The following is a 9,810-nucleotide window of genomic DNA, read 5'->3' as shown; positions in this document are numbered from 1 at the left end:
CTGCTATTTATACTCACTTATTCAACGGTTGCTTCATGTTAGGCAGCAGTACATGCTCTGCAGTAAGAGAGTTGGCATCTCTCACTCGGTGATGCTGGGAAAGTGAGTGGGAATTTCTCCATTTTCCAAATAATGTGAAACTCTGAACTTTTGAATGTCTTGCTCAGTGTTTGTTTGTCCATTCAATAACTCTAACACTCAGAGCTCATCTGTCATTTTCTGTGCATTTTATATTTTAACATCAAAATCTTCCCTGTAAGTTGTTAAAAGTAAGCATGATTTGCTCTAACCTGGTTTTACGTCTTTTTTTTTTTTTGTGCTAGTTCAGATGCCACTCAACCCTGGTTAAAGTGACTTTATTTGTAGCTGGAAATTAATTTGTTTTGCAGCAAAACACCAGATATAGACAACATGTAGGAGTATCACAGTGGCTCAATGTTGATAAATTCAGCCTATTTACAATATAATCGATTTGTAACATAAACATGGGATTATTAATAAGCTACAAAAGCGTAACAATGACCATGTGTTACAAATACCCATGACACCATCAATACACATGTCATATAAACTAAACTAAATATAGACTTCAACAGTCAGAGCGTACAGAACCTGCCTAATGTACAAGGATCCTGGACATGGCTGTGGTTTACCTATCAGTCAATTATAACATCTCTCTGATTTAAAGAGTTTTTTCATACTCCTTAAATCAGAAAGCATATTACACCTTCTTCTGTTGTTGAAACATTGCTTCAATCGAGTTTTATTATGATACAATTCGAAGGAATATGATTTTTGTGTTTTACTGAGTAGATGGTACTCGTCAGTCTGTATTCAAAAATATCTTGATCCACCAAGTTACTGTCACATTTGTTTATTTTATTTTATTTTTTATTCATTTCATTTAAACTTTGACCATGTTTGTTAATGCTGAAACTGGATCAAGTAGTTTATGATATGTCAAACAATGACAGAAAGCAAGGGAGACCCGCAAGGAAATCCACAAAGGAAGTTTCAAACGTTCACTTAAACTTCACAAATTGGAGCCAGAGTTAAAATATGTCCACTGAGCAACAGTTATGTGTCCAGCTCCACCTCATGACTCCTCACAGCTCAGAATTGGGTTTTCAACTTTTAAAAAAGATTTTTTTCATCATTTTTGCACATTCATTACCTTAAAGAAATATGGTGTAAATTGAATTTTGGACAAAAACAAATGATTCAGAAAACTGTATCTATTGATTTTTGGCAGCTGTTTTTTTTATTTTGATTTTTTGATTTTTAAGACAAGCATTTGCTTCTAATAAGATTTAAACAGTACTGCAGGAATCTAATGGTAAAGGCACAAAACCACACAAGGATAACTTATGTGTCAGTGTAAAAGTATTATACCTACAGTATTATTAAAACTGAAGCACTTGGAGATTGCCGGAGGGCTTTAAGGTTATCCGTGTATTGACATTTTGAACAACAATCTTTTGCAGCTTTTTTAAATCCCTGACTCTTTTACTAGGAAGTCATTTAATCTTTGCCTCTGGAAAATATGTCCACAGTGTCAAAATCAAACAATAGCATTGATCCAAGGGTGTTCCTGTCTTCGGTGCTAGCCTCATCAACGGATAGTCTACAATATCTACCATTAAGTCTTTTCAATTTGAGTCTGAGGACACTGACAGAGAGAAGAATGCGAAAAACGCTTCAAATGCACTTGAAAGCGAGAAAGATTGGATGGGTGAAGAGGAGAGAGTTGGCAAAAGGGCTGCTGTTTGTTCATCAGCTGCTAATGCTCTCTGTGATTGGCTGGAAGACCTAAAGTTCACCTGTTGCCTTCAAAGAAAGGACAGACTTCCCACCCGCAACCCCAAGCACAAAGAAGCCCAAAGTGACATATAAAGTCTATTGTGAGGATATACAAATAGCTTTAGTCATGCATATTTTTCCCCTATGTGGCAAATTATACTTCTAGTTCATCAAGCACATACATAAAAACTAATAAGACTTATTAACATTAATAAGAAAAAAAGTTTATTTTAATGATACATTGGTGTGTCTGCAGATATTTGACAGTGCAGTCGGAACATGAGCTACAGTATGACAGTTCATTAAAACAGCTCACATATTTCCAAGTAACTTTACAGTTACAAAGATTACTTTGCTTTAATTACAACAACATTTGAACAAATTATTTATTTTGCTGTGGTTGACGCATTTCCAGACTGGTGCAGGATGTGTCAGAATTTGCATCAGGTACCGCAACCAATCATGTTGGGGCAGCAGCCACAGCAGAAACGGCATGGACTCGTATGGAGTCTGAGAGGGAAAAGATACAGGTGTTGATTGCAGTTTGATGATTTATCTTCTCCTGTTTATTCACTTTCACAGCACCAAGTCACGTAACAGTAAGAATTGTTCCACTTATATTGCAAATAAAATCTTATTTACTAAACCAAATTAACCTTCCATGACTCCTCATCTGCAGCGACTGGGCTCATCACTCATTTCTTCCACCAGCTCCTGTCCCTAAGACACAAATTAGCATCTTCAGAAACAACATCCTAACATTCCGATAATCTTGTTCTCTTGCTTGACGGCTGAAGATGCAATAGATCCTGACTTTTTTACTCACATAGGCAGCTGTTGCCTCATGTCGGACATCGTGTATCGTCAACAACAGAAGCAGCATTACTCCCCGAGTCATGCTGGGAATGTGAGTGGAAGAATTCCAAGAACATAAAAACATTTTGTCAATGTTTTATTATACACAGCAGTGTTAGTTGACAGTATCAGTGTGACTGTGTTTTTTTCTGAGCACACAGGTCAAAAGGTCCTCAGTAACACAGAGAAGTGGTGAATTTCGTTTCTTGCAACACTGTTTGTTCAGACTGATATAGTTACAACATGGAGTCCACAGAGAAACTGATTCTTTTGTAATAACAGTCATGTTTTTACACTCATGCATTAATTAATATTTATTATTACATTCCTGACAAATTAACTGAAAGATGTATTTTTTTTTAAATGATCCATGTTTAGTTTGTGCACAATCTAATCTAATTGCAAAAACATAAAAAAAAGTCAAAAATGTTTTTATGTCTCCAAGGACAATTTATATTGTCATGTTAATAAACAAAAAAATAACTGTTTGTATTTAGTTACACTTAAGATAAGGATTGCTTCAATACTTTTCACTAGAGCCTAAGTCCACATTTATTAAACCAAATGTTCAGCTCCTATGACAAAATAGACTGTTTAAAATTAAAGTTTAATTAAATTTTGGGGTTCCTCTACTTATTATCATGTGCTTCCTGGTATTGTTTGACACATGACCTGAACCAGCCTAGAAATGTTTCAACCATACTCATTTTGTCAAGTGTTTTAATTAAAGCAATTTAGTCATTTTATTTGTACAGTTTTTCAAAAATATCTAAGATGTTTATTGAATGATGTTCTGACTGCATCGACCAAACTCTGCTAAATATCTGCAGACACTTTGATGTACCTTCTAAATAATCTTTATTATTATTATTCTATAATGAGTCTAGTCTTTATTTTTTGAACATCACAGGTGAAATGAATGCTAAAATAATGTACTCAAGTAAAACTACAGTTACTCTGTTAAAAACTTTATTCAAATACAACTAAAAATACTTGTGTAAAAATCTACTCAAGTAAAAGTAGAAGTTAAAAGTTAATTTCTTCACAGCAAGAGGGCATCTCTCCTGCAGAGAATTTTATGTGCAACTACAAAATAAACATGTCCACACATGCATTTTAGGGAATAAATTGTCATTTCAGTGCAAAACATCCATTGATGATCAACTTGTTCAATAACAAAACATGCTGAATCACAAACCAGCTGGTAGAAACACTCTGAAGTGACTCGCCCTGCTCTAGATTTTAATCACAGTTCATTCTTGTGACAAAAGTGAGATGGTTCTTGATCATAGAGACATAAGACTTTTAATACAGTGGAAAGTTGATGGGTTCAAATATGTTATATAAATATATATATATATTCAAATATTCAGATATTTGAATTACAGAGTAGGATTTCTGTGAGCCTGGTGACAGAGATTGAGTTTGAGCCTGGTTATATTTTATAAACACAGAAAAATCACACAGAGAAGTAGCTGTATGCATGACAAAAATGAACTGAATGCATGACAATAAGCTTTACATCTACATTTCAGCTTCTTTATGTTTTTAGTTTTTGGCACCCTGGAGCCTGTATTTCCGCTCACAAGGCAACAGGTGGACTATAACCTGATTAGGTCTTCCAATCAACCACAGAGCTAACAGAGACAGACAGGAGAACAGTTCATTGTCTCATAGAGACAGCTTTCATTTTAGTAAACACATAATAAAACATGAGCAAAAGATGATTTTATATTAATATAGTCTGGTAACTAAATAACTGGTATTCACAAAGACCAATGTATCTTTAGAGTCACGACTTTGCTTAATTTAGCAATTAATAGTGCATTCGTAATCAACCAAAATGTATGTCAACAATGATTACATTTTGAACGTTTCAACAGAATTCATCCACTGGTTTATAAGGTATTTTGCTAAAAAACAAACAAAAACACACAAACAAACATTGTATTTCGTTGACAGGCAAAAATCAATGTGAGTATAACAAAACCATGACTGTTATTACAAAAGAATCACTTTCTCTGTGGACTCCATGTTGTAACTGCATCAGTCTGAACAAATAGTGCTGCAACAAATGAAATTCACCACTTCTCTGTGTTACTGAAGACCTTTTGACCTGTGTGCTCAGAAAATACAGTCACACTGATACTGTCAACAAACACTGCTGTGAATAATAAAATATTGGCTTTTTTTCAGTAAAAATGGAACCTAAACTTATATTTAAACCTCTGTTTGACTGAACAAACACATGGAGAAATGTTTAAAAATACAAAACGTTTTTATGTTCTTGGCATTCTTCCACTCACATTCCCAGCATCACACAGGGAGTAATGCTACGTCTGTTGTTGAAGATACACAATGTCCAACATTAGGCAACAGCCAGGATATATTGCATCTTCAGCCATCAAAAGGGAGAAGAAGATCGTCAGGAAACAAACTTCAACCTCTCCCAACCTCCAAAGATGAACAGGTTTAGTGTTTCCTAAAGACTAGATTAAAGCTCACCCATCAATTTCTAAAATCCATTATGAAACATAGAAGACAATTTTATTTTAGTACAGTCCCTAATTTTCCCTGAGTGACAAAACTGCACCTATCTACTGATTAAATATGAGCTCACAAACTGCTACCAGGCTCATTATTAAGATGAAACAATGTGCCTTTTTGGTTCCTAGTATTATACAGTAGACTTGGTGTTTATTGTGTTGACAGTGGTAGTTGCTGTATTTTCTGAGCACACAGGTCAATAAGCCTTTCAGTAACAGAGAGACAAGCGGGGGATTTCAGTTATTGCAACACAGACTGATTAGACTGCAACAACATAAAGCCCACAGTTGATCACTAAACATTTAAACCTATATTTTTTCCATGATAGTCAAGATTTTGTTTAATTCTGACACATTAATTATTGTTTATCATTACATTCCCACCACTGTTACTGACATATGTAGATTTTATGCAAATATATGTCTAGAAAACCAACAATCATTATCTTCATGATAAATCCAATCTCACAGTAAAACAGCATTTTGCTTTTTGTCATGAAGACAAATTGTTAGTTCATAATATTTAGCAGTGGACAAAATCCACATTTGTTAAATCTAACATCCCCCTCCTTCCACAGACCATCAATGTTTTTTATAAGCTAACATAAATAAAATATTTCTGATCATTGTTTTCATACTTTATGTTGCTGTTTGACATGTTAATGTTGTCCTGTCTGTCTCTCTGTGGGCTCTGTGATTGGCTGGATGGTCTGAACAGGTTGTAGTGCACCTGTTGTCCAGTGAGGGGAAGGATAGGCTCGAGCACATGACCAACTCCAAACATAAAGAAGCTCAAAGATAGAGATATGGTTTGTAATGATGACAAATTATTTTAGTCATACAATCAGATCATGCAGATTCTTCTCTTTGTGTGCCAAAAACATATTTCACTCATGTTCATTTCTTATACAAACAACTAGACTCATTAAAGATTGATACGATTCAATTTTATTTAGATTGTACAGTGGAGACTCTGCAAAGTTTTACCAGAAATTGGACGATGCAGTCAGAACATGAAGCTACTATGGGATACTATTCAGTACAACAATTCAGACATTTCCAGGTAACTGTACATCTAGAATGACTAAATTGCTTTGTGAAAACAGCTAAATAAATTATTTGTTTGCAGTGGTTGAAGTATTTCCAGACTGGTGCAGGATGTGTCAGAATTTGCAGCAGGTACCACAACCAACCATGTTGGGGCAGCAGCCACAGCAGAAACGGCATCGGCGGCGACGGCGGCGCATCTCCATTGCCTCATACGGCATCTGAGTGGGACAAGAGACAGATGTTCATTACAGTCTGATCATTTACCTTTTTCTCCTGTTTATTTTCACAGCGTCAAGTCACTTAACAGTAAAAAACATTCAATTTATGTTAAAAATGAAACAAATGAAACATATACTGATCCAGGGAACTAAACTAACATTCCAGGATTCCTCTGGGATCTCCTCATGTGCAGCAACTGGACTGTCGTCAGTCATTGCCTCCACCAGCTCATGCTCCTATGACACATATGACAGTTTAGCCTATTTAAGAACAACATCTTAGCATTTTGAAAGACTGTAACTTTCCAACAGGAGTTCAGATGAAGCTGTTACCTCAGTGAGTGGGACAGCAGAGCTCTCCTGCAGACAGATAGATGTCAGCATGACGGCAACTGCAACTGCAACAGTGAAGCTGTTCATCTTTGGAGACTTGGAGAGGCTGAAGTTGGGATTCTGATGATCTTCCCCTGTTTGATGGCTGAAGATGCTGAAGGTTCTGGTTTTTATACTGACTTTGGCAGCTGTTGCGTCATTACAAACATTATGTGGTGAATCAACTTGGGATATCCCACAGTGTGATGCTGGAAGTAGGAGTAAGGAATATCCAAAGAATAAAATCAATGAATGGACCTTATTCAGGGTAATTTCAATCAATGACTTTTGTTTCCTGTCTGATTTAGAATGTCAAGTATATCACAATCCAATAACATTGAAATTTTGTCTGTATCTTGCATATCATTTTCTTTCCTTGAACAAAGTTATCATAAAAATAAATGGACATGGGGATTTCCAGTTTCCACCTCAAATTTGATGGAATGGGCGGAAGGGGAAACTTTAAGGTTGAAAAATCTAATATATTCTGAGCCACTCAAGTACTTGTCCTAAAATTGGAGTCACTGGGGCAGAAGGTGAGTCAGGTACTGAGAATTTCTTGTGGTTAATCATACAAGTCAAAATCTTGTACCACTTTTCGTTATTTTATTTTATTTTATTATCATTACTTTTTTTTGTGGCAGATACTTCTGCTATTTGGGGCCCAAAATGGCAGAGTATGATTTGGATCTGGAGCCAAATGAAGCCTTTTCCAGACCCAAATTGATTGTTAAATTTCAATACGTGGTATTGTTTAAATCTGCATATATTCTCACATTTATAGTAAATTATTTTAACAGGTGCAGCTTTTGTAGCATTTTTGGTCATTTCCACAATCTGTGGTTTCCCTCTCCATCTCTCCCTGCAAAGAGAGCTTATTGACAAGCCACAAAGCTTGTGGGAGAATGTCCTTTGGACAGATCAGACAAAACTGAAGCTTTTTGATATCAAGTCCTATCAGTTCTATGTTCATAAACCTGAAAAACAAAACATGCAAAGGGAGGAATCCTGTACCTAAAGTGAAACATGCAGGAGACTTGGTTCTGTTCTGCTTTGCTGAATCTGACCAAGAGTGTCTTGTATCTGTTTAGTATACAAGGAAATCTCACGACTATCAAAACATTTTGGACTCAGTTGCCGATCAAGGGTTTTCTAACAGGATAAAAACACCAAGAATGGCTCAGAACCAAACATTGGACTGTTCGTATGTGGCCTTCTGAGCCCTGATCTAAATCCTGCTGAGCTGAAACATCTGGAGAAGGAACCCTTTAAACCAGAGATAGATGGAGCAGTTTGCTTACAAGGAGTGGGTTAAAAAATATGTGGACAGGTGCAGAAGTCTCAGAGAGAGGTAATGAAATCGCTTGATTGCAGTAATTGCCATTAAAGGCTGGGCAACAAAATACTGAGATAAAAGTACCATCCTTTCTGTTGAGGCCAGTATTCTTTTTTTTATTTTAAAAAATTAAATAAAATTTAAAACTACACAAAATTCTGGTGAACCAAAATTTAAAAACAGTGACTGGATTTCATTTATTGATTTTTTTGTATTTTTCTAAAATTATTTTTACTTCCAAGTTATTTCAGTGACCTCAGTGAGTTTATCTTTATTTTACAAAATTCACATCTGTATATCAGGGCGTGATTATGCCCTGAATTTTTTCAGAAGAGTAGAGAGGAAAGCATCCCAGCACAAATAAACAGGAGTTGTACTACATTTATTGAACAGAAGCATTTATTGAAAATTGAAATCAAAGTGAATACAACTGTGATGATACATTAGAGTGTTTGTAAATGTTTAGCAAAGAGTTTGGAGAAAATAAAGCCAGAACATTAGCTGCAACATGACATCAACAGCTTACATATTTCTACCCATCATTGGGTGAAAAATGGTTATTTTTAAAAGGTAGAAAGCAATAGAAGATTGTTGCTGTTTTGTGAACTCCGGGATGGTCTCGTCCTTCTCAGAATCTGCAGCAAAGTCCGCAGCCTCTCATCCCGGGGCAGCAGCCACAGCAGAAACGACAGCGGCGCCTCAGTTTGTCATATGGCATCTGAGTAGAACATGAAGATGTTCATTTTTAAGTTTTTAATTTATCGATTTTCCCTTCATTTCAGAATACCAGAGCAGTTCAGAGGAGAAATCTTTTAGCTTATATTACAAATGAGTCATGGTAATAGATTAAACTTTTTCAGTGAACTAAACTTACCTTCCATGAATCTTCAGGTATGTCGTAATATACAGGAATTGAAATGTCCGGATTCACTGCATCTGTCATCTCCTGGTTCTATCAGACAATACATGCCCATTGAGGAATATCATCTTAAAATTCAGACCAAGTAAAAAAAAAATCTAAATATGAGTTTAGATGAAGTTGTTACCTCAACGAGTGCGGCGGCAGAGGTCTCCTGCAGACAGATGATTGTGAGCACGACGGCCACTGCGACTGCAACACTGAAGCTCTTCATTCTGGTAAAGATGGCAATGTACTATGATCTCGATGAAAGTTTTGAGCTCTTTATGTTCTCCAGTCCAATGACTGAACGTGTGAAAAGTGCAGATATATTTATACTCATTTGGACAACTGTCACCTCATTGCAAAACACCTGAAGTGACTCAACTTGTCATTTTCCTCTGCATGATGGTGAGAATGGGAGTGTCCAACTGAGGTGAAATTCAGTATCTTTAAATGTTTTTTTTCTTCCTTTTTGTCCAGGTTTGAGAGAAAAAGTCTTTCACACACACATATGTTTAAAATACTTGATCTTTGTATGATTTGAGTTCATTAGTTTTTAAAATGTTGTTATCCAACCATTCTATTTCCACTCTTTTGTTTCATTTGTTCTATTGTTTTGTTGCACTGATGGAGGATGAAACTTCATGAAGTAAGACTGAGTGGTGAAAGATGTCCTTTTCTTTTTTAAGTCTGAGCCACTGTTGCAGAAGGTTGGCAGGTTTCATTTTTTTT

General features: G+C 35.8%; 1 protein-coding gene and 1 long non-coding RNA gene across 2 annotated transcripts; both read right to left on the bottom strand.

Annotated features, from left to right (window-relative positions):
• Positions 1 to 2,002: 2,002 nt before the first annotated feature.
• Positions 2,003 to 2,754, bottom strand: LOC112450407. The gene is made up of 3 exons (XR_003039020.2): positions 2,627 to 2,754; positions 2,457 to 2,520; positions 2,003 to 2,310 (listed from the first exon to the last, which is right to left on the bottom strand). It is a non-coding gene; the product is annotated as an uncharacterized LOC112450407 (long non-coding RNA).
• Positions 2,755 to 6,126: 3,372 nt separating this feature from the next.
• Positions 6,127 to 9,399, bottom strand: LOC108234168. The gene is made up of 6 exons (XM_037980332.1): positions 9,224 to 9,399; positions 9,052 to 9,129; positions 8,811 to 8,895; positions 6,803 to 6,990; positions 6,629 to 6,706; positions 6,127 to 6,469 (listed from the first exon to the last, which is right to left on the bottom strand). Exons 1-6 carry the CDS (start codon positions 9,308 to 9,310, stop codon positions 6,365 to 6,367), a joined length of 621 nt encoding a protein of 206 aa, XP_037836260.1. The 5' UTR covers positions 9,311 to 9,399; the 3' UTR covers positions 6,127 to 6,364.
• Positions 9,400 to 9,810: the final 411 nt, after the last annotated feature.

This window comes from Kryptolebias marmoratus, linkage group LG16, assembly GCF_001649575.2.
Source record: "Kryptolebias marmoratus isolate JLee-2015 linkage group LG16, ASM164957v2, whole genome shotgun sequence".
Taxonomy (NCBI): domain Eukaryota; kingdom Metazoa; phylum Chordata; class Actinopteri; order Cyprinodontiformes; family Rivulidae; genus Kryptolebias; species Kryptolebias marmoratus.
This window is presented reverse-complemented; position numbering and strand designations above follow the sequence as displayed.

Coding starts and splice junctions, on each gene's coding strand:
- LOC108234168 (XM_037980332.1), bottom strand. CDS start 9,310: ATGAAGAGCTTCAGTGTTGCAGTCGCAGTGGCCGTCGTGCTCACAATC. Junction 8,896..9,051: donor TACCTGAAGATTCATGGAAG/GTAAGTTTAGTT, acceptor TGTTCTACTCAG/ATGCCATATGACAAACTGAG. Junction 6,707..6,802: donor CTGCTGTCCCACTCACTGAG/GTAACAGCTTCA, acceptor TATGTGTCATAG/GAGCATGAGCTGGTGGAGGC.